Source organism: Mustela nivalis (assembly GCF_964662115.1).
Source record: "Mustela nivalis genome assembly, chromosome: 13".
In the NCBI taxonomy this organism is placed as follows: domain Eukaryota; kingdom Metazoa; phylum Chordata; class Mammalia; order Carnivora; family Mustelidae; genus Mustela; species Mustela nivalis.
Window position 1 is genome coordinate 10,512,642 of NC_139032.1, and position 24,602 is coordinate 10,537,243.

The 24,602-nt window shown below is 44.8% G+C and overlaps 1 protein-coding gene across 7 annotated transcripts in view; it reads left to right on the forward strand.

Moving 5' to 3' along the window:
• The window catches only part of PIP5K1B (phosphatidylinositol-4-phosphate 5-kinase type 1 beta), a 293,599-nt gene that overhangs the window by 214,361 nt on the left and 54,636 nt on the right, over positions 1-24,602 (forward strand). For all 7 annotated transcript variants that reach the window (XM_082696658.1, XM_082696655.1, XM_082696656.1 and 4 more), the window contains 3 exons: positions 806-890; positions 6,464-6,619; positions 11,594-11,738. In XM_082696658.1, the coding sequence (XP_082552784.1) occupies positions 806-890; positions 6,464-6,619; positions 11,594-11,738 (386 nt within the window). The remainder of the gene's footprint in view (positions 1-805; positions 891-6,463; positions 6,620-11,593; positions 11,739-24,602) is intronic.

A 24,602-nucleotide genomic window follows, 5' to 3' on the forward strand; every position in this document is an offset into this window, starting at 1 on the left:
AAATTTAAATTTTCAGAACTTCTCCTATTAGAATCCACAAACGTAGAATGAAAACGGCACATTTACTCTTTCTAGAAACGTGCATCTCGGTTAGCAGATACGTGATTACTGAATAAACATGTAGAATTAGCTTCTTCATCCATCTGCTTTCTTGGATTTATAATAAAATGCCCCTCCAGTCCTGAAGACTCCTGCCAAGCACGAGAGAATTGAGTTAACAATTCAATTCAATTCAATTCTACCTAATTAGTAGATAATTCAGCATAGCGGAGGTCATCAGTCAGTCTTGTCCCCGAGGAGTCTTCCCAGTGTCCGTGTACCTGATTACTACGAGACAAAACCACACTATTTTCTTTTTAACCTCCATGTCACTCTTACATTAGGGTTGTTTTGCATATGTCCCCAATTTTTGTCCCTGACCGAAAACAGTATTATCCTTTATTTTAGATGAAACACTGGTTGCCTGTATGTTTAAAAAAAAATAATCCAAAAGCTTCACAGGGCACACAGTGGAATGAGAATCAACTGTTTCGTTTTATAAAGCCGCGTCCTTTGGCTGGCTCCCCCGTGCCCCTCTCCACACTCTCTTTCCTCAGGAATATCTGGAAACTTTGCCCACAGGGCCTTTACGCCTGTTTCCCCAGTCTCCCTCCTGGGCACCATGGGTCGCACAGGTGACACATACCGCTCATACATGCCTCCTGGCCCAGGACGTCGGGCCGGCTGAGAACCGATTGCGTAGATGTCTCTTCTGGCTTGCAGTGATCTGAGAGGTAAACCTGTGCCACCTGCTTTGTCCTTCCAGGATACCGTTTCCGTTCATCGACCAAGCTTTTACGCTGACAGGTTTCTGAAGTTTATGAATTCCAGAGTTTTCAAGAAAATTCAAGGTAAGATTCTTAGGAATCTTTTTTTTTTTTTTTTTTTAACTTTTAGCTTACTGACTTTACTCTGGGCAATCTTTGTAAGATTTTTATTAGAAGGGTTTGGACTCTTCATCCCCAAAAGCTGTGGTGACTTAGTAATTATGATGAAGTGTTCCATTAGGTATTTACTGATGCCATAATCATTAGAGTCCTAGGTTGTGGTAGAAAAAATAGAAACTGCCTACATGTCAAACCTTATCTTATATTGGGTATATATATTATGGTGCAATTAAATTGAATAATATTTAAAATAAGAATCATATTAAAGGTCCATTTAGGGGACACCTGGGTGGCTCATTCAGTTGAGTGTCCAACTGTTGATTTTGGCTCAGGTCATGATCTTAGGATCAAGGTTGGGCCCCATGACTGGCTCTGCGCCCAGCGAAGAATCTGCTTGGTATTCTCTCCCTCTCCCTTTTTCTCCCCCTCTGCTCCTCCTCCCACTCACATGCACATACCCACATGCTCTCCTCAAATAACTGAAAACTTTTTCTTAAAGATTTTATCTATTCATTTGTTAGAGAAAGCAGCAGGCGGAGGGAGAAGCAGGCTCCGTGCTGAACAAGGAGCCCGATGTGGGACTCAATCCCAGGACCCCGGGGTCATGTCCTGAGCTGAAGGAAGCTGCGTAACTGACTGTGCAACCCAGGCATCCCATTTAGTTCTTACAGATACAGATATGTATAGATACACACACACACACAGACACAGAGTTATTGGTTTGCATACAAAAATGCACAACAAATACATTTTTTTTTATTGGAGAGATTGAGAGAACGAGTGGGGGAGGGGCAGAGGGAGAAGCAGACACCCCCACGGAGCAGAGAGTTCAACATGAGACTATCCCAGGACGCCGGGATCATGACCTGAACCAAAAGCAGACACTCTTAGTGACTGAGCCACCCAAGCACCCTGTACAACAAATTCTAATGGGATATATAAAAGCGTGATATATCACATTAACAAGTAAAAGAAAGAAACCATATGATCACCTCAATAGATGCAGGAAAAGCATTGGACAAAGTACAACATTCATTCCTGTTTAAAAAAAAAAAGCACCTCCACAAACTAGGCTTAGAAGGAACATACCTCAACACAATAAAGGACATACATGAAAAATCCACAATTAACACTATACCCAATGGTGAAAGACTAAGAGATTTTCTTCTAGGATCAGGAACAAGACAAGGATGTCCACTCTGCAGCTGTGGAAGTTGTGACCACAGCAATCAAACAAGAAAAAGAAATAAGGCCATCCAGATTGGCAAAGAAGTCAGATTTTCACTATTTGCAGATGAAATTACACTACATATGTAGAAAACCCCAAAGACTCCACCAAAAAACTACCAGAACTGATTGATGAATTCATTAAAGTCACAGGATACAAAATTAATATACAGCAATCCATTGCATTTCAACACAATAATAATGAGGTACCAGAAAGAGAAATTAAGAAAACCATCCCATTTATACTTGTACCAAATATAATAAAATACCTCAGCATAAACTTAACCAAGGAGGTGAAATAGTTGTACTCTGAAAACTATAAAACACTGAAAGAAATTGAGGATGACACAAATAAATGTTAAGATATTCCATGGGCATGCATTGGAAGACCCAGTGTTTTTAAAACATTCATACTACCCAAAACAATCTACAGATTTAACGGCATCCCTTTCAAAATACCAAGAATATTTTTCACGGAACTAGAACAGGTCATCCTAAAACTTGTATGGAACCACCAAAGACCCCGAACAGCCAAAGTGATCTTGAAAAACAAGAACAAAGTTGAAAGTATCACAATCGAAGATTTCAAGATAAACTACAAAGCTGTAGTCATCAGAACAGAACAGAAATAGACACATAAATCAATAGTATAGGACTGAGACTGGAAGGAAGCCCAAACCCACGTGGTCAGTTAATCTATGACAAAGAAGGGAACAGTACACAGTGGGGGAAAGACCGTCTCTTCAATAAATGGTGCTTGGAAGACTGGATGGCAACACACTAAAGAATGAAACTGGATCACGTTCTTAACACTATACACAAAAATAAACTCAAAATGGATTAAAAACTTAAATGTGAGACCTGAAATCCTAAAACTTCTCAAAGAAAACATAGGTAGTAATCTCTTGGCTATCACTCTAAGCAAAATATTAATGAATGTTTCTGCTCAGGCAACAGAAACCAAAGCAAAAATAAACTTGTGGGACTGGGAGGGAGACAAACCATAAGTGACTCTTAATCTCACAAAACAAACTGAGGGTTGCTGGGGGGAGGGGGTTTGGGAGAAGGGGGTGGGGTTATGGACATTGGGGAGGGTATGTGCTTTGGTGAGTGCTGTGAAGTGTGTAAACCTGGTGATTCACAGACTTGTACCCCTGGGGATAAAAAATATGTTTATAAAAAATAAAAAATTAAAAAATAAAAATAATAAACTTGTGGGACTACACCAAAATAAAAAGCTTTAGCACAGTGAAGGAAACCTACTAAATGGAAGGAGATACTTGCAAATGATACATCTGATAAGGAATTAGTACCTATAATATATAAAGAACTTATACAACTCAACACACACAAAAAAATGTGATCAAAAAATGGGCAGAGGACTTGAATAGACTTTTTTTTTCCAAAGAAGGCATACAGACGGCCAGCAGACACATGAAAAGATGCTCAATATCACTAATCATCAGGAAAATGCAGATCAAACCACAGTAAGATATCAACTCACTCCAGTCAGAATGGCTAGTATCAAAAAGACAAGAAATAGCAAGTGTTGGCGAGGATGTGGATAAAAGGCAGCCCTCATGCATGGTTGGTGGGAATGCAAAATGGTGTAGCCACTGTGAAAAACAGTTCCTCAAAAAACTGAATGTAGAAATACTGATTAGTAATTCCACTACTGGGTGTTTACGCAAAGAAAATGAAAACCCTGATTCAGAAAGGTACATGCACCTCTGTGTTGACTGCAGCTTTATTTCCAATAGCCAAGACATAGAAGGAGCCCAGTGTCCATCTACAGTTGAATGGATAAAAAAGATGTTGTGTCTATATACGGTGGAATATTACTCAGCCGTTAAGAATGGCGTCTTGCCATCTGCAACAACATGACTGGACCTACAGGGTATTATGCTAATTAAATAGGACTAAGATCCATATTACCATATAATCTCACTTCTGTGTGGCATTTTAAAAAAGCAAATGGACAAACTGCTGCTTGCCAGAGGGGATGTGGGTGGGGGATGGGCAAGATGGATAATGGGGATTAAGAGGTACACACTTTGAGTTATAAAATAATCATGGAGATGAAAAGTACAGCATAGGGAATCTAGTCAATATTATGTATGCTGGCTAACTGAACAAAATAAAAAAATAAAAAGTAATCCTAGTAATAATACTATGTAGTGATAGATGGTGATCACACTTCTCATGGTGAGCACAGAGCAATGTATAGACTTGTCTATAATCAATATGTTGTGCACCTGAACCTAATACAACATTGTATGTCAATTACACTCCAATAATAATTTTTTTAATTTTAAAAGCTAAAAAAAATACAACTTTAAGATGCCTTATCAACTGTAATTCTATTAAAGCCCTTAATGCTTATAGGTATACGTTCTTTGTAGATGGAAACTTCCCCTTCTCACGTCTATCCCCAAGAAAATAGTACCTAGTCTTCAAGTTTCTTCTTTCAAATTACTTTTTTAAGTCTTATTAGTCTTTCATTCCACCGCAAAATTGAGTCATACTCGCATTGTAATAATGTCTGCAAGTTGTATAATTTTTTCTAGAAATATTAGTCATCATAATGTTGAGACATCACTGAAATTCCCTACCCAGATAATGTGTGTCAAGCAGTAAAACTTAGCTTCTTGAACGGAATATAATAGTATGTTAATTTGTTAAAAAAACAACTGCTGTAAGATTTTTAGGACAATAATGCATTCAGTCAGCCAGTTTTGAGCACCTGTAATGTACCTAGCATTATACTACACAATAATATAGGAAGATTTTTTTTAATTAATTAGTTCTTCCCTCAGTAATTTTTGGGTCAGGGATTAGAACATGTAACAGATTTATAATCTAATGAAGCAATTGCCCTCCCCTCAAAAAACAAAACAGAACAAAACAAAAAAAACTCACTCTGGTTTTATCTTTTCTCCCCCTCACATCAGCCAGGAAATAGAATCCTCTAGAGAGAGGAAATAAACACCAGTTTAGACAACTTCAGGCAGAAGAAAGGCACCTGGGGTTTCATGCTTTCTAGCTGTGTGACCTTGAGCAGGTCGTAACTTTCCCAGTCTCAGTTGTCAGACCTATAAAAGGGCCCACCTCCCTCGGACAACCACATGGGGATTTGAGATTTGGTGTGTCAATGTCGCCCTCCAAACCCTAAAGCCTTCTCCAGGAGTTATTGTGATGATGATCATATTGTTATGGTTCTTAAACTGCTCATAGGACATGTAAACCTTCCCTTCTCTTAAAGTGGAGAAATTGCCCACTATTCTTTCCCCATCGGTGTGTCCCAAAGTCCTGTCCAGTTACGTTCTTAGAGGCTGTCTATGGGTAAGCCCCAGGTAAGCGCCATAATTTAAGTCCTGGAGAGCTCCCAAGGCCAGACACAATTCTCTAATGGATCAGCTGTCAGGTCCCCGGTCTGTGCAACCCTCCAAAGGCAGAGGAGAGGCTTTGCCTGTTCAGGGAAAGCATAAACCAGCCTCAACTTTCCTCCCTCCCCTCCAATGGAATTCTCTAACGGTGTTAAGCCAAGAATTATTGCAGTGAAGACGGCATGGAAATGGAGATGGTCCGTCTGCAGCCTCAGCCGCTCCCACGGGCGTATCAGAGGTGAAGGGACACCCTTCCGCGAGCAGGATGGTTGGTGATGTCCATGTGCCTCGGTTCAGGTTCCCAACACACTCCTGAAGCTGGAGAATGCTGTTTGCACAAAGGTCGGGAGTGAACGATAACATCTGACGCAGCCATGACCTAGAAAAGACCCAGAGAGCAGGAAACTTCAGTGGAAAGTCACTTAAAAGCAAAAAGCAACCAGAAGTAACTGGGCTAAATTAGGCTTCATGAGTATAAGATTAAACATTGGCATGTTTGGAAATTCCCAGTCCCCAAGTTAATAAAACCAGGGTCATGAGAATTCAACTCCGTTTACCATCTACGTTTACCAACCCACCCAACTGCCTCCCAGCGCTAGAAAAACATTGCTTGGAGGCAGAAGAAGTATTCTTTAAAGAAATAACGTTTTAAGTCTCACCTCTGGTAAGACTTGACCTCAGAATCTGGAGACAATTTCCAGTTCGCATGTATTCAAGGAGCTTTTCATGGAAGTCGAGTCCTTGTGGACAAGTAAAATTGCCAAAACCCAAACAGTTTCGTCTCCCTCTCATGTCTGTAAAAGTCTCTTGCACTCGGCTCAAATCATGAGTCATATGTGAATGAGGAAAATCTTAATTTAATAAAAAAAATTAATGTGGTTTTACCGTAAATATCGTTGTCTCTCCTTTTTCCTCCCTGTCTAGCCTTGAAGGCCTCGCCTTCTAAAAAACGTTGCAACTCCATCGCCGCCCTGAAGGCCACCTCGCAAGAGATCGTGTCCTCAGTTAGCCAGGAGTGGAAGGACGGGAAGCGAGACTTGCTGACCGAGGGGCAGAGTTTCAGCAGCCTCGACGAAGAAGGTAAAGACGTGTCACTTAACAAAAAAAAAAAAAAAAAAAGGAAAGGAAAAAAAGTCCTTCTGATCTTGTTTCTATAGGTGATAAAGATTCATGATAGAGCAATTAGAATATACCTGCCCAAAGAAGCAAGGTGGGGGCATGCCTCGCTGGCTCCGTCTTTGGAGCTGGGTCTTGATCTCAGGGTCGTGAGTTCAAACCCCACAATGGAACTTATTTTTAAAAAGAAAGAAAGAAACAAAGAAACCAAGTCTATTAACTCATTTTCAAAAGGATATTTAGGGTATGTCATAGTTACTACAAATTTTTCAAACACCTGAATAAAATAATATGTGGTTGACAGTAAAGAGGAAGGAAAAGTTGGAAGATATACTGAGGCATTTAGAATTAAAAGAGCCATAGTCCGCTCTTGGGAGGTCACACATCTGAACGTTTGTGTTTTTACTATTGGACCTTGCTCTGTGTGCACATACAGTGTGTGTGTGTGTGTCTCTGTGTGTGCATGTTTCAAACACACATATGCATTGTATACATATGTATACACACATCCTTACAGATACGTGTATACACAATGTAACAATGAATTATCCATTCATTTAGGTCTTTAATGAATTTAATAAAGGCTTTGTGACTTTCCTCTTGCTTGTCTCATACACCTCCCTTTTATTAGCTTTATTCTCAAATGCATATAGAGATAGTCATAGACATGTATTTTTGGTCTTTTCAAATAGCATCTTTCTAAGATTTGGGTTTTCTGGCTCTTTCTTGCTACTGTGTAGCCCTCCCTTCTCTTTCTTTCCGTCCTTACCTGCCAGCTCGGTCTCCCAGAATAATGATGAATGCAACTGGTGATTGTGGGCAGCCTTGCCTTGTCCTGATTTTAAAGGGAATGTCTCTCCGGTTTCACTGTTGAGAAAGAACTTGGCTGTATTTGATACCCCTAATCGGGTCAAGGAAGGACCTTTTTATTCCTGGTTTGCTGAAAGTTTTTTTATCAGGAGTGAGTGTTGAATTTTATCACATACTTTTTCTTGTTTGTTGACTTGATCATGAGGGTTTTTTTCTCTTCTAATTCTAGAAGAGGAAGTGACATTTTAGGCTTCTTTTTTTTTTTTTTTTTTTAATCAGTGTATTCTTTGGGGAATCCCAACATTTCCTGAAAATTTCTTCTCCTTCGATTACATTTGATCTCTTCTCAGGCTTTCCTTTCCCCCGGAGTGGTCAGGATACGGTTTTCTTCTACAGCACCTCTCCACCGCTGTCGTGTGGGGTTTCCTTCTTTCTCATCTTCCTAGAAAACAGCTCAGACCCACATTTGGTGCTTTCGGCAAAGGAGTTCATGAATCGCCTTTGCTCATCTCTCCGCCGGCCATTTCTGGCTCGGAGATGCCCTCTCCCTGAGACTCCCCCTGCGCCCGCCTCTCCCCTACCACATGGCCCGGGCTTCTTAGAACACACGTAAAACTGCGAGGTGTCTGCGGTCTGGGAGATAGGATTAACTGATTTTTAAACTGTGCTAGTTAAACGTTCAACTAGTACACACTGGATGGCATCTGAAGTTAGAGCGGTGAGTCCAGGTGTTAATGTGCGGATTAACAGGGATATAATACATACACTGCCTACCACCCACAAAGTCTGGAGACCTGGGAAGTAGGGCACAGGTTGTGGGTTTTGTTTTTGTTTTTGTTTTGTGCAGGAGACTTACTGCACCCATTGCTTCATTTTTAAAGAGACTTCACCCAAAAAGCCACCGAAGGTTGAAGAAAAACCTACTGAGCATATTCTTTGAAAATTTTAACATACTATTACGAAAATGAGTTGATCTGAATAATGCCGTCGGTGTACAAAGTTTGCTACCGTGTTCGGCCTTTTTATAACGCCCCGTACTTGGGGGCTCCCCTTTAACAGTGCACCAAGTCATCGCCAGATTCCTCTCGAGTTTTTAATCCTCTCGTCTGTGCCGCTGTCCGTTTTCCAGTTGTCTTCATTTTCTCTGGCCATGTAGCAAATTACCCAGAACATCTGCAGCTTAGTAGGACCTCTGTTTATTAGCCCACCATGTGTAAATCAGAATTCTGGCCAGGCTCGCCTTGGTTCTCTGGACACAGCTTATCAGGGTCTCAGAAAAGGTGTCAACTGGGCTTCTCTTAGGTGCTGGAGAAAATCCTCCTCCAAGGTCATCACCTGGTTGGCGGAATTCACTTCCTCATGGTTGTAGGGCGGAGGTCCCTATGCCTTCCTGTCTGATAGCCGTGGGCCCACTCCAGGCCCCCCACCTCCGAGACCTTCCACATTCCTTGCCAGGCAGCCCCCTCTATCTTCAGACCAGGACTTTCTTACAAGTCAATCTTTCTCTCACTTTGGATCTCTGACCTGCAGACAGAGATTTAAAAGGCTCAGGTGATTAGGCCAGGCCCACTTAGAGAGTATTCTCTTTGACTAACTTGAAATTAACATATGAGTAACCTTAATTACATCTGCAGAATTCCTTTTGCCCTGTACCATCCTGTACTATCCTAGTATATTGCCCAGTTCCACCCACACTCAAAGGGAGATGATACAAGTGTTCAGGTCACCTGGGATCAGCCTAGAATTCTGTCTACCATGCTAGTTTTTTTAAAAAGTTGAAGGATACAAGAGCTTGAGGAAACAGCTCTCTGCTTCAGAGAGCTGGTCCTTAAACATTCGGGCTCAGCTCCCCGGTGTCTGGACCAAGGCCCTGGACAGATTGTGTCTCTCTGAACTGTACCACTCATGTAGTCTCTGGCTCATGAAGTCAAGACCACAGTCTGCGTGAGCCTCTCTGGTCCAGCTCCATCTGCCCTAAGTTGAGTAGCAATTCATTGGTGGGAGGTCATTTTCCAGAATGCACTCTTCACTACTCTTGAGCATGTCCGTATTTTCCTCTGTATTTAGTAAGAAGGTGGGACCAAGTATATTAAAGATCGCTAGCCAACTGGCGTGTTACATGGAAGCCTTTCTCATTTTTGCATGTAGAGCACTTTGGTTACTTGTGTTGCTGTACCGTTACCATCTGCTAATTCATCGTGGAAATTCTTTATGTTGAGCTGACCTGGAGGCAGAGCCGCACCATGTCCCAAAGTGCGTCCAGTCTCCCGGTCCAGAGCAGCCCTTCTGACCTACACCCTCTCCCTCCATCTACAGCTCTTCAAACCCCAAATCCAAAACCTCACACTCATGCAGTAGCACTTATTAGGACCATTTTCCCATTCATACACTTCCTAAAAATGCGTAATTTTGAGCCTGTAAAGGAGGACCAGGAGCACCTCAAAATTATGTTTTATTTATTATCCTCTTTGTTTAGTCTAGGGGAAGGATCAAACAGAAGCCAGTCCAGCATGGTGACTTTAGTTCACAAAAGTCTGTTGTCTATTTGAAAGTTGCTAAAAGAATAGATCCTAAAAGTTCTCACTGCAGGAAAAAAGATGTTGTATCTACACACGGAGGGTCACTAGATTGTGATGATCATCTCACAATAAATATGTGTATCGAATGGTCACGTTGCACACCTCGAATCGATACAGTGTTCTATGTCAATCGTGTCTTCATAAAAATTTTTAAAAATAAAATATCTCCCTAGGTTTAAAAAAAAAAAAAATCAGTGCAAGCCCCGCTGCAAAAGCTGAAGGACAGGACTCAGGAGTAACTCTTAGGTCCGTAGCGTTCTGTCACTGGGGACGTGCATGTGTATTTTTTAAGCAGCTCTTCTCTTGGTGACTGGATCTGTCATTAAGATACTGTCTCTGACAAGCTGGGCAGTAAGGGATACGAATTTGTCCAAAGTTTAGGTGAGGATCATTAAAAATGATCTCCCAATATGAAAAAGGACTCCACACAGATGCAGGGAGAGTGGGCGTGGGCCACTGCTCAGCCTTGAACATTTTCCTTTCCCGCATAAGTACTTTTATAGGCATCTACTGTTTGTTTGGTTTTTAAGATTTCATTTATTTATTGGGCAGAGAGAGAGCACAAGCAGGGGGAGCAGCATTCAGAGAGAGAGAGAGAAGCAGTACCCCCCTCAGAGCAGGGAGCCCGATGCGGGGCTCCATCCTGGACCCTGGGATCATGACCTGAGCCGAAGGCAGTCGCTTAACTGACCGAGCCACCCAGGTGTCCCAGGCACCTACCTTTTAAAAAGAAAATAGGGAGTTTTCTCATTTTTAGTAAGGCAACCTTGGCTCTTGAAATATGAGGCCGAGAGGAGCCAAGGATGATATTCAAGATGTATATGGACACAAAGGGGATTAAGATATAGCTGGCTTGGTTCAGTTGGTTAAGCATCTGCCTTTTGCTTAGGTCATGACCACAGGGTCCTGGGATCGAGCCCCACATGGGGCGTCTTGCTCAAGAGCGAGCCTGCTTCTCCCTCTCCCTCTGCCCCTGCCCCCACCGTGAGAGAGCTTGTGTGCTCTCTCTCTCTCTCTCTCACTCTCGCTTCCTCTCAAATAAATAAAATCTTTTAAAAGAGAGAGAGAGCTGGCTGTTCGTCTGGGCAGCCTTTGTTTCCTGGCTCTTAGAAAGTTTGAGTACTTGGATCTAAATTGAGAATGACAGACACGCGCATATCCTAGGGAGGGAAAGCAGGTTCCCTGTGTGTTTCTCCATTTGCCAATCATGCTGTTAATCTCTGTCGAATTATCCCCTTAAGCTCCTTCCAGCTTTTTATGTCATCTTTTGAAACAGTAAATCGCTTTATTAGGTTTTTAAAAGCACATTCATAATGTCATTTCCATAAAGCCATTTTGTAAATTAATGCCATTTCCTTTCTGGATAACCTGTTGGCAAGAAGCTATTTTATATGTCTTCGGCAGCACAGATGAGCGAAGTGAATTCGTAATTTAATTTGCAACCTGATACGTAAAATGAACACTTTGGAGTTGATTTAAATTATTACAGGTATTAAGGCAACATTTATTACGGAGATTCACGAGTGTGTGTTGTGTTTCTGTTTTCCAGCCCTGGGATCCCGACACAGGCCGGACCTTGTGCCTAGTACCCCGTCACTGTTTGAAGCTGCTTCCTTGGCAACCACTATTTCGTCGTCTTCTTTATATGTCGATGAACATTGTCCACACGACAGGACTGCGCTCTATTCAAACAGGTGAGCCTTAGCACGATCAGATTACCATTCCGGTTATTACCACATCAGCATCACATTGAGATGATGTGAATTGAGAACATGCTGTCCCTGGCGCCCAGGATGTGACTGTCACCTGCCCCGTAAGTAAGAGAAAGAGAGAACATGCTTGATTTGTTGTGTGGCAAGAAGCACATCTGAGGGGGAAACCTTGCTTATTTTTCTCCACTATTAGTCATTATGTCCTATTGAAACTATATACTTGGTTCTAGGGAAGAAGACCAATCTTTCATAATTTTTCTTGTAATAATTTCTTATGAATGGAATTTTGAAGCAAGTACTCCTGGATAGTATTGCTGGTAGTTGCAAAGATATTCACATATTCTAAAAAAAAAAAAAAAAAAAAAGATATTTGCATATTCTCTTTTTGTGTGAGTGACATTAGTAATGGTGATAGGCAGAAGGATGGCCGCCTCCAAAGTTGTGCCTGTCCTAAACCCTAGAACCTTTGATATGTCACCTTATATAGTAAAAGGGACTTTTGTGAATGTGATTAAATTAAAGATCCTGAGATGGGAAAAGTCTTGAATTATTCAGGTTGTCCCAGTGAAATCACAGGGTCTTTGTGAAAATAGATATATATCGTTTTATTAACCCTGCAGTGGCAGACAACTTCATGCTTATGTTTCTTTATAGATCACTGAGTCCTGCAAAATTCAAAACTCACTAGGAAGCTACGAGCGTTTACAGTGAATGTGTCCTTCCTAAAAATCCTTAGGTGCGCACCAGTCTGTCCTCAAGCAGTCAAGTCTGATTATGAACAGGGTCTTTGTCAGAGGAAGACAGGAAGATTAGAGTCAGAGCAAGAGGAGCGACCCAGAAGGGAGGGCAGAGAGAGACATTGGAAGGTGGAGCGCAGCTGGCTTTGAAGGTGGGGGACAGGGCCCTGAGCCTGGGAATGTAGGTAGCCTCTAGAAGCCAGAAAAGGCAAGGAAACAGAGGAAAACAGCTCTTCCAATACCTTGAATTTTAGGATTTGTGACCACCGAGGCCTCAAGAGAAGTTGTGTCATTTTAAACTGCTAAGTGTGTGGTCATTTCTTAGAGCAGCGATGGACGGCTAACACAGTCCCTCTCAAACCTGTAACAATGGAAAGGTTAGGTGTTGGGTGGCCTGTTGCGATTTCTTAGAGAGTGGATTCGTTATTAGATACGTTTGCTTTTTGAACCAAAACATTGTCAGACATTGATTCTAACAATAGAAGATGATATGGTTACCAAGAGATCACAGTGTTGTGTGTGGGCTTAGCTGTTGGATTTCCTCTCTTTCCGTATATGCAATTTTGTAACGAGCTCCAGTCCCCAGGCAGGGACTACTATGCATGTTCTTGATGATTATCCGTTAAATGGGAACTAGCTCTCGTTAAAAATCTAGCTCCTGAGAATCAAGGTCCCGTTTGTGCAGGTAAACTGCTTCTTACCCCATACATCCTCCATCCCATGCGTCCTTCCAGAAAGAGGACTCGGGACAGTAGACTCACTAGTAACACAGGTGTGTTTGTAGATTCCAGCGTGGTCTCTGGGCAAGTTCAGGTTTGGTCATTGGAGCTTCTGCAGAAATTGCTTCCCATTGCTGTTCCCTTCCCTCGCCACTAGCTACAGGTTGCGGGGTGGGTAGCGGTTGAGGCAGCCCGCCTCGGTCCAGAGAAGTGAAAAGAAAGACAAGGTGAGTCATCTGTCTTAGCGGGGCTTCCGTCTAGATAGCTCTGCTGGAAGGGCCAACAAATAAGGCTCCATTATAAATTATTCAACTCCCGGGAACTGTAGAAGAAATTTGGTTCGCTTCCTCGGGTTAAAAGAATTGAAAGCGATCTATACCTTACACTACCGTGGACCTTGATCGTTCCGATTTGTTACGTCAGTTGGTCAAGCAACAGCTTTCCTATCTCTGTGGCAGAGCTGAGCACTTTGGTTTTGCTCTCAAATATAAATAGCGGCTTAAAAAATGGCTGGAAAGTCGTAAGAAGCTCCTTGCAAGGTCAAAAACAATTCTGTGTGAAGCCATGGTGATTTCTGATGGTTTGCTACTATTCTCATTATCAGGGGCATGTAATTGGGTATGATTGCTATTAAATTATTTACTAGAATTTTCAGGACAAGAATAAAAGGGTTTTTTGCTTGGTTTTTGGTTTTGGTTTGGGTTTTTTTTTTTGTGCAAGTGGTTGTGGGTCAGTATTCAGACTCTTGGCAAAAAAGTATTTAATTCTTGGGGATTCATAAGGTTCTCCTTCCTGACTAGTGTGGGAATGATCTCTGCGCACTCCTGGGCTATGGTTTAATTCTTGGTACCTTTCTTTATGATGATACTGGTTATCGTATGTATATGGATGAGAAAAACATTAGTGTTGTCTGTTGCATTTTTTCTTTTCTTTTTTCCAAGTGAATTGAGATAAATCTTCTTTGGCATTGTATCTCCAAGTTGCAACTTGAAGATTTTATTTATTTTGCACGCACACACGCACGTACATGCAAGAGAGAGAGAGTGCGCGCACACGCACATGAGTGGGAGAGAGGAGCAGAGGGAAAAGCAGACTCCCCGCTGAGCAGGGAACCCAATGTGGGATTTGATCCCGGGACCCGGAGATCTTGACCTGAGCTGGAAGCAGATGCTTAACCAACTGAGCCACCCAGGCGCCTTTCCAAGTTGTAATCTGATTTCTCCTATTTACCTGCCAGTCTGGGTTTAACTGCAAGAACGAGAAACCATGCCGTCTTAGGCAGAGAGGGCCTTGATAGAAGGAATCAGGTGCTTACAAAGTCTGTGAAACGGCTCTGAGGTGGACATCAGGAAATCACTCCCGGGTAACACCACCGAACTAGCCCACTAACAGCCCTATAGCGTTGGCCGAAATCAAGCAGGGGCTCTGACAATGGAACCCAAGCCACTGACAAGCATTTTGGTGTCCCCAGAATGTTTTTCAAATAAGCCATTATTGAAACAGGCAGACTGTCTCACTAAAATACCCAGGCCCTTTGGAAAAATCACTAGCTTGGGCTGCACTTGGCCCTGTGGCCTCTCAGCACTCACCAGCTGGAGCGGAGACACAGGGACCCTCCAGGTCACCACCTTCTGCTTTGTTCATAGGTGACAGTAACATTGCCCGCCTGCTCCCTTGAGCATTTCTGATTTTAGCCTGGAGAAGAAGAGAGGCCAACGGCGTGCCTCCCATCTTAACCACTGCCTTAGGGCAATGCTAAGGAGAAGGTGCAAAAAAGGCACAGGGGCGCTGGAGAGAAGTTACTAGCGTGTGAACTCCTGGGAATCCATATCCTTACCCACCCCTGCCACGCGCGACCCTAATTACTCAACAGGGAAGCCTTACTGACAAACCGAAAGAAATTGTCATGCTTTCTAGCACTTTTTTCCTTTAGAGCCCTCCTAGACCTATGTGGGGTCTCTTGAAACGATAAACAAACATGATTTGAAGTCTCTTCTGGCCTACTAAATTTTGAAACCTAATCCAAACAGCCTGAAAAGAAAATGAGTTGAATATTGATGTTATAATTCACATGTTGGGGTTTTGTCTCTCTGCGTCATTTTTCTGTGAAGGCAGGGTGGCCTGTTTTTCCCATTTCGACACTAAGCCCTACGTCACTGCCCTTCAGTAAGCCGTGAATACTTCCACTAGCGGTCGTCATTCTGTCAGTCTTTCTAAAATCCCTGACTCTGACAGGTGTCGATCAGTGCCGGGATGTCTCTGCATCTAAATTATATATTTTGGGGCAAGGGGGCTCGGGGCTGTCTCTTTGAATTATTCCCCTTTTTACGGGATTATTCTTTGTCACTGCAAAAACTCTGATAGAAATCTGTTCTTTTTTTTTTAAGTGTGCTCTAAAGATGGAGTAGGATGCAAAGAAAAATTAGTATTTTTAAGGTATACATTGACCCTGGTGATCATAAGTATGTGTTTTCACGTTCCCCTGTACAGTTCAGTATCAGAACATGTAGCTCACAGCAGTTGGAGGCAGAGTGTGGTGGGTACGTCCTTTCTGGTCAAAGGGTGGGTTGTAAAGTCTGATTTTTTGATCCTTGAATTCTCCTTTTCTAGCAGGAGCTCTGTTCTTTCAGAGGAGGTATAAACTGAGCACTAAGAAACGCAGAGGCAAAAACACACTTTATCTCAAAACTGAGAACAGTCTAGTGGGGATGTTTACTACCACTATGAATATGAATCCTTTTCATAATTCCCTGCACTGCTGGGAGCAAAGCTGTTGCTTGGATCACGTCAAAGTATTGAAAACCCGCCTGTGTCCCAACACACAGAAAGCCTCCGCCTGGAGCCTGCCTTGACCTTCATGGCCACTCTGGCCGGCCTCATGTTTTACTAGTGTTTCCAATAGTGGGCTCCCCCAGGAGCCATGTGGGGTATTAGAAGAAGGGCAGTTGTGTCAGAAGAAATGCCTGCCCCTGGTCATTTGCATGTAGAGGATAGCTGGGAAGGCCTCCCCAACTGATGAGTCTAGCTCATGGATCGTAGAGGTGGAGCCCCGGGATCTGGCTACAGTTCATGCACTTTTCTTCCTGCTCTTAGAGTCTCTTAAACCCAGGAGAGGGATGGAAGCAAGGTGGAAGGACCTGTTGTCTTACAGACCTGTCCAAGAGACAAAGAGAGAGAAACACAGAGATGTGTGCATCCTGTGACATGCTGCCCCAAGGTCCCACCGTGTGCCAGTAGGAGGTGACTGGAACGCGGGTCTCTGGGGCCTCCGCCTCACGTCTGTCTCCCGTATCACCCTTCCGCTAACAGCCTCCTGTCCTTTCGCTCTTGTCTTTGCCGTGTGTGCTGTGCATGGACGGTTCATGCGCCCGGTTTTCCTAACATGAACTCTGCCTCCATAACTGAGTGACCTTTTTGCTGCCTAATAGCTAGGGTATTTCTGTTAGACAAAGCGCTGGGCTTCTTTGAATGCCTGCTCTTGACATTTGTTCTAGAAGTCATTGGCTAAGTTTGCTTATTAAGAACATCATGGCTGGGCACCTGGGTGGCTCAGTCAGTTAAGCCTCTGCCTTCAGCTCAGGTGCTGCTCTCAGGGTCCTGCGTGAGGCTCCTTGCTGAGCAGGAGCCTGCTTCTCCCTTAACCTCTGCTTGACACTCCCCTTGCTTGTGCTCTGTCTCTCTCTGTGTGTCAAATAAATAAATAAAATCTTTTTAAAATAAAAAATAAATTTTAAAAAAGCACATCGTGGCAGGGCACCTGGGTGGCTCGGTCAGTTGAGCATCCAACTCTTGGTTTCCGCTCAGGTCGTGATCTCAGGGTGGAGGGATCAAGCCCCATGTCGGACTCTGTGCTCTGCATGGAATCTGCTTGAGAGTATCTCTCCCCTCCCCCCCCCTCAAATAAATAAGTAAATATATCTTTTTTAAAAAAGAACATCATGATATGCCTGGGTGGCTCAGTCGGTTAAGCCTCTGCCTTTGGCTCAGGTCGTGATCCCAGTGTCCTAGGATCGAGTTCCACCTTGGGCTCCCTGCTCAGCGGGGAGCCTGCTTCCTCCTCTGCCTCTGCTACTCCCCCTGCTTGTGTTCCCTCTCTCTCTGACCAGTAAATAAAATCTTCAAAAAAAAATCATAACCTTGGGAACTTCTCCGTCATAGCAGTAATCGTACTTCAAATCATCAGTACTAATCTGATAATGATACTAATTATAATAATAGCTCATTCTTGGACCTTACTCAGGTCCGTGTTCAGCTCTTTCCATGTCTCAAAGTGACTTAAAGCTCCCAGCAGCCCTGGAAGGTCATCACATTTCCTATCTTCAGTTCACAGACCAGACATGCGCACAACATGGGGTCACTTGAAGGTCAGGTGGCTGCCCCGTGGAGCTGTGGTTTCCGCACACACAGCATGGTACAGAGCGTGAGGCACCGGCCCCCCTCACCCGTGTTGCCCCACCTCAGACCACTTGCCCTTGAAATGATGTTTCCCACATGAGGTCCACTCTTCCTCGTCTGTTTTCCCTTTTCTTTTTCCATGTGATTTTAAGTGTGGATTTTCGCTCCTCAAGACGTTGGAGCCCAAGTGTTCAAACCCTAGAAATAGGACATACTAACTTAAATCCACAAGTGACCTGAAAAAAACTCTTCCCTCGAGTTTTTATTTCCAGCCCTTCCAGTACACTCCACGTGGTTACATGGTCACAGAGGAGAGACTTCTGTTAGATACGTGTCTGCTTGATTTAGAAAATCCCATATCTTGGGGCACCTGGGTGGCTCAGTCGGTTAAGCTTCTACCTTTGGCTCAGGTCATGATCCAAAGATTCTGGGATCGAGCCCTGCATCAGGCTCCCTGCTCGGCGGGAAGCCTGCTTCTCCCTCTCCCTCTGCCCCTGCTCGTGTTCCCTCTCTGGCTGTGTCTCTCTGTAAATAAAATCTTAAAAAAAAAAAAAGAAAGAAAGAAAGAAAGAAAAAATCCCGTATCTTCTGTTGACGAGGTAAGGTGCAGAAAGGACATTTGTTACTTACAAGATGAGGGGAGAAGAAGGTGGGCTGCCGGATCTTTCTAGTAATTCTGGTCCTTGAACCCTGACCTGAAGGGAGGGACAGCATGTGGCCTATAGCATCGCCTTTGCACATGGCAGCTGCCTGCTGGTCCCGGATATCCTCCCGAGCCCTCGTGTGGGTGCTGGGTATGGAATCTGACCTCTGCACACCCCTTGTGGTTTTATGGCTCTTAGTCTGGCGACTCTTCCCTTGCAGACAGACCGTCACCGCCGCCGTTTATCACCTCCTCCAGCCAGGCCTTTCTCTTGCACACCCATCATTACGGATCACCAGTTAGGGCATCAGCGCCCCCAGAACGCCCTGTTAGCTCTGTAACATTGGGCAAGTCACTCTACCTTCATGTGCCTCAGTGTCCCCACTTGGGAAGTGCGGATTGTTACACGGCTGCCCCAGACTGTTGTTACAAAGACTGGTTGAAATAGTAACTGGAAAGCACTTCCATTGCCTCACCAGAACCCATTCCGCACCATCAAAGTATTTGTTAAAGTTAAATAATCCAGTGATTCCATACTCAACCCCTTCCCGGAATTTCCACCATCAGGGACAGGATGTAACTGTTTTGGTCAAAGGGCCGCCCTGGAGTACTTTATGGAGTCAGCGTGCAGTCAGGGAAGTGGGAAACACTTGGGATTTCAGACAGAATTTAGTACAGAGAATTGGTTACCGAGAGTAGCTGGACGCGTGAAAAGGCAACATTCTGGAAACCCAGGTAAATAACTACAGGCAGTGGCTCGGAGTAGGTGCCCTGCCCCCGGACAGGACCCGGACTCATGCAGGAGCCCCCCTCCCCCCGCCAGGGACCGGTGGCCACCTGAAGGGTAAGGATGTCAGAAGAGGACATCACCGACCTTGCCGGGATAGTGGCTGGGCGCCAGCTGTCCCCAGAGACGCTCCGCTCGGAAGGGAGAGAGGAAAAATGAGAGAGAAGTGGACCAAAAGCTTCTCTCTTCCCACACCCTCATCTCCAGCCAGAGGAGCCCGAGGACTGTAGTGCACCAACTCTCGACCCCAGCATCACAAGGCAGAGTGGAAACGAGTTGGGAGTGACATGCCCAGGACGCGGGGAAAGAAGGAGTCTGTCTGACCATGGAGCCCCCTCGCCCTGGCCCCGCACTGGAGAGGATGCTGGTCCTAAATACTAGAAGTGTCTCTGCTGATCGCTGGCACGTGGGACAGAGAAAAAGGGTCTTCAGCTCAAGAATACCACAACGAGGTTCGTCAGCCTGGGGCATCAGGTGACACCCCCTCTGACCGCAGCAGGTACATTTTGCAGGCAGAGTATCTGTCGCCCACGCCCTAGCAAAACATTTATATTTTCTTGCCAATAATACCCCCCCACACACACACACACACCTCGTCAACTGAATACGGCAATCTGGAGCACACAGTCATGAGGGACAGTGGGTGTGGTGTCGCTTTCTTTTTCCTTACAACGAAGAAAAGGATGTAGTCCACTTTTCCTCCTTGTCAGGAAACTAGGTCACCCAGCGAATGAGGGCACGTGTTTTAGGGAAGAAGAATAACTCTCCTCAGGTTCCTGAAGCAAAACCCTGCCTTGTTACCCAGCCTCCCATGGGAAGATCTCATTTGGGGAATTAGGACCGTTTGAGGCCTGCCGGGATGACAAGCGAACCGAAGATCCCTTCCAGTTGTGACTGAGGCGCCTGCAGAGAAAACTGGAGATTGATGGAAGCTTCCTAATATGTCTGTTGGTGGAGCTTCCCCTCCCCAACCCCAGCAAAAGAGAGAAAAAAAAAAAAAAAGGATTTACGTCACATAGTCTGCACCTGGGTTTTACTAGGTGCCTTTTTTTTCTCTTTCAACAAATTGTAGAATTGCTTCTGAAGTGATTAGCATTTCAAATGATCCTTCTTGTATTTTGGCATGGGCAGGAAATTGAAGCGAATTTTTCAAATATCTGACATTTTATGAGGAATAATTTAGGATTCGACATTAATGCAGAGAACGCTCACGTTTCTTTCCTCCATCTTTTATTCATTTCTTCATGCATTCAGCAAATACTCCTTGAGCCCCAAACACACCTGACACGGTGCTTGGGGCAGTCGTGATTCCTCTTCTTCTGGAGAGCAGCGTCTAAAGGGGGAGTGTGCCCGGCACCTGGGGGGCTCAGTTCGTTGACATCTGACTCTTGCTTTCAGCACAGGTCATGAGCTCAGGGTCGTGGGATCGAGCCCTGTGTCCAACTCCACGCTCAGCATGGAGCCTTGCTCTCTCTATTTCTCCCCCCGACCAATAATCAAATAAATAAAAACCTGAAAGGGAGGGAGAATGTGCTGTTACAAATTGTGCGCTGTTACACATTATTATTTAGTTTAGGGGTTTTTTTGGTTTTTTGGTTTTTTACTGAGGTATAATTCACATGCAACATTATTTTAGCTTCAAGTGTACAACCTAATGATTTGATAATTATGCCTGTTGCAACCCAGTCATGGCAGTAAGTCTAGGTACCATCTGTCACTGTACAAAGTTACCAAAAAATTGTTTCTCTTGTGATGCACACTTGTAAGATTTACTCTGTTGGCAGCTTGCCCGGCTGCCCTACAATATTATTGCCATGCCGTGAATGCTGCTGTAACATCACATCCCCGCCCCGGCCCGTGACTTACTTTCTAACTCAAGTTTGTGGCTCTAGACTGCATCACCCATTTCGGCCACTCAGCCCTGCTCTTCCTGGAAACCACCACTGTGTTCTCTTTATCTCTGAGTTTTCTGTTTGTTTGTTTCTGTTTGGATTCCAAATGTAAAGGAGATCATCAGGCGTTTGTCTTTCTGGCCTACATCACTTCCACATGATCCCCGTCCCTGTTGTTATAAATGGCAGGATTTCACTCTTTTTTTCTTTATGGCTCAGTAATCCATTTCTTGATAAATTGGTATGTGGTAATATTTCTAGGTACCTTTTGTGCTTAAAGATTTTTTTAATGCATCCAATTTATGGATAAGTCCTATTGGGGGGGAGGTGGCAGAATGTTGGCCAACCTGTGAATATCCTAACTTATCAATTAGAATTGATTTTCTGTCTCTTGATTTTTAGGCCAAAAGACTGTATCTCTTTTTCTCTTGACTTAGGCCACTCATGCCTTCCTCTCTGAGAGAATGATTAGCCAGTGACAGAGGTGGCTCTGTGGCCTTCCCAGTCTCATACCCTCCTTCATGAAACCTCCAGAGGGATACCTGTGTGGGTGTGACCAGTCCCTGCATCCAGGCTTCAGCGTGCTAGTCAAGAAATTCTTAGGCACACCGAATTTAAGGGAAAAAGAAGTTCTTTGGAGATACCTCTTTCCCTCTCAATCTTCCCAAAGGAGTAAAGCAGTTGCTTTGCTTTGTGGTTCAGCTGAAACAGACGGGTTCATTCAAGGAACTGAGAGAACATCACAGGAAATTCCTAAAATGGAAAACCATAGCAGGAATGGGTGGGTGTTCAGATTACAGTGAAACCGGACCTCAGTTCCTTGCTCACACCTCCAGCCTACCTGGACATAGCCCAAGCACAGCTTCCCTGGCCTCAATGCTGTGTCGGATGAGTAACACGCCTGCAGCATTCTCCAGCCTCTGCACACCTGCAGCCCAGCTCACCCCTCCAACCTTAGACCAAAACGCATTTCTGCTCAGCAGCTCTTCTCGACCTCTCTGAGTCTACAGTGATCCTTGACTCCGTGGCCAAGCAGAGTCATTCTCTCTACGATCCCATAGGTTTCATGACTGTCTCTCTGCTGGAAGGTCATTTTGGTCCTTGCTGGAAGTTCCCCTCTCCATCCATTTGTTTTGTCCCCAAGGGTGATTAAGCCAGCCTTTTGCACATTGGCCTGTTGCCCTAGATAGCCGCTGCCCAGGTGGCCCCAGAGAGGACCTCACGCAGGCCGGTCCACACCTCTGGGCCACCTTCAGTGGCTGTGGCCTCTGAGGTGCCCCCTTTGGCTTACCCCCTGGATTCCCATTTGTCTTCTCAGCTGTCTTGTCCGGCTCTGTTATCCCATGAGGAGTATGTGTCTCCTGGGGCATGAGATCTGTGATGAATGAACTTCTGCCAGGGGCCCGCCATTCCTCCTACCCCTGCGGGTCCTCTGGGGCCAGGATCTGCCAGAGTGCCGAGTTTAATTTCTTCTCTGATGTACTTCAAATATACACAAAGAGCAGCAAATATAACTTCTCCCAAGGCAAGATGAAAGTGGGTCCTTTGTTTCACTCCCTGTGATCTGTGGAATTATCCTCACCGTCGCCAGCCCGGTCTCCCTGTAATTTAGAGGACTTGCTTGTCTTTGAGGGAAGAATTCCCCCGTGGAAGTCCACAGCCTGAAACCGGCTGCCGAGCCCTCCCTGACGTCAGAGAAACTAACAGACTCCGCCCCCCCAAAAGTGCACTGAAGGCGGCTCCCCAGCCAGCCGCCTGCTCTTAGCTCATTGCAGTCGTGGGTGTCGGGGGGATTAGGTAAGTGTAATGAGGGAATAAGGAGGCAGTGATAAAATCTCCCGTCAGAATAATATTAACCTCAAGTGTAATTATCGAAGAGCCCACGTTCACGGATAAAGTAATAAAGATGAAAGGTAGAATGATGTAAAGGAGCTCATTATTTTTCTGGCCAGCCAGGTCAGAAATTAGCGTGTGGAAGGTCACAAAGGTACTTCAGAAGGGCCGGGCTCGCTTTCTCAACAAAGGCTTTGGCAGAGATGAACTTGTCATCCTGAGAGCCCCTTGGAGGGTCCGCATGCTAGCGAGGCGCCGTCTTCTCTTCCCTGCTTCCGCGTCACGGTGGAAAAATACTTCTGTGTATTGAAGCTCTTCATCTGAGAAGGCTTGTTTTATCTTCCGTTTATATGCGAGCGCCTCTGGGTCGGTGCCCTGCTCGTCACTGCCGTGACTGTTGATTCCCTTTGTCGTCCATCCCTGAGCTGTGACAGGAGAGAAGGCAGGTGTGCCAAGGCCAAGCCGGCATGTGCCTCTTCCCTGCCCACTCCCGCAGCTTTCCGGTCTCAGCAGCAGCTCTCGCCCTGGAAGAGGTCGGGGAACCTCAGGGTCCTTTCAGCATCGCGTCCTGCAGCCCTTTTGTTTTTCATTGTTTTGTACCAAAGGGATAGGCTCCAAGTTTAACAAATAGTTGTATAAAGTTTGGGGAAAAGAGCAGGTCCTGGTACACCTCCCTGTACACTTCCTCACCCCCAGACCCAACCCCCTTCAGCTCTTGGAGCGGATTCCTTTGGCACTTAATGCCGGAGCTCTGCATACTGTGCTAAAAGGACCATTTCTTGATCTTTCTGGTTTAGGCACGAGCTTCCCACTGTGGCAGGTGGAGATTTCCCTGTGTTTTCCCCACCCCGCCCCCGCCGCACCCGCGCAGTCTTCCCACCCCATCCCCCACGCCCATCTCCAGTGTTGTTCCATCAGGCTTGTGCCTCCATCTGTATTCAGTGTTTTAGTGTGACCGTGAGAAAGCTAGGTTTGCTTCCCTTCTCTGCACAGCTCTTTGTTTTCTTTGTAATAGTACCGCCGCCTCCTTTTGTTTGCATAGCTTGCCATGTATCTGTCCTTAATGAAAGCCCAGACTCCTTACCAGTTGTCTCCACTGCTTTTCCAACTGTTGAGATGCATCCGGTTCTGCTAATTTCCTTGTCTCACAGAAGTTTCCCCCAAAAAGCCTTCTTACCTTCTCTGGCCTGGACCGCTTGCCCTGAGGCACACCCGTTACAGTGGAGTCTGTCTTTCTGCGATTTTAGGGATCCTAATCAGATCCCCTGTTTGCCATATCATATATATTTGGGGGGGGTGGGGAGGGCTGGCCACCTCATTTGGGGGAAGCACATCCCCCAGGATCTTTCTAAGAAAAGGATTTATGGGACGCAGAATATTCAAGTCCTCCCGTGGCTAAGCAAGTCTTTATTCTAACCCCGACACTTGATTGCTAGGTTAGCAGACCTAGAACTCCATATTGTAAATTTCTCTTCAAAATTGTACAGGCTTTGCTCTATTATCTTCTAGTTTCCAGTTACTGTTGAGAAATCGGGGGCACTTGTGATTCCTGGTCTTCTGCGCCTGGCCTGTGTTTTTCACTAAGAGCTTATCATCTCTTCAGTTTTGTCTCCACATTTTACGATCATATGCCTCGGGGTAGATCTGTTTTCGGCCGCCGTCTTGAACGCCCAGGGACTTTTCAGTCTGCACACTCATGCTTCTGAGTTTGGGGAAATCTTCTAAACGTTTGAAACTTCCTCCCCGTCTATTTTCTTCTTTTTGAAGCTCCTTTCATGCATATGGGATCTCCTGGATTTATCCTCCACTTCTCTTTACTTTTCTTTCTTCATTTCTACCT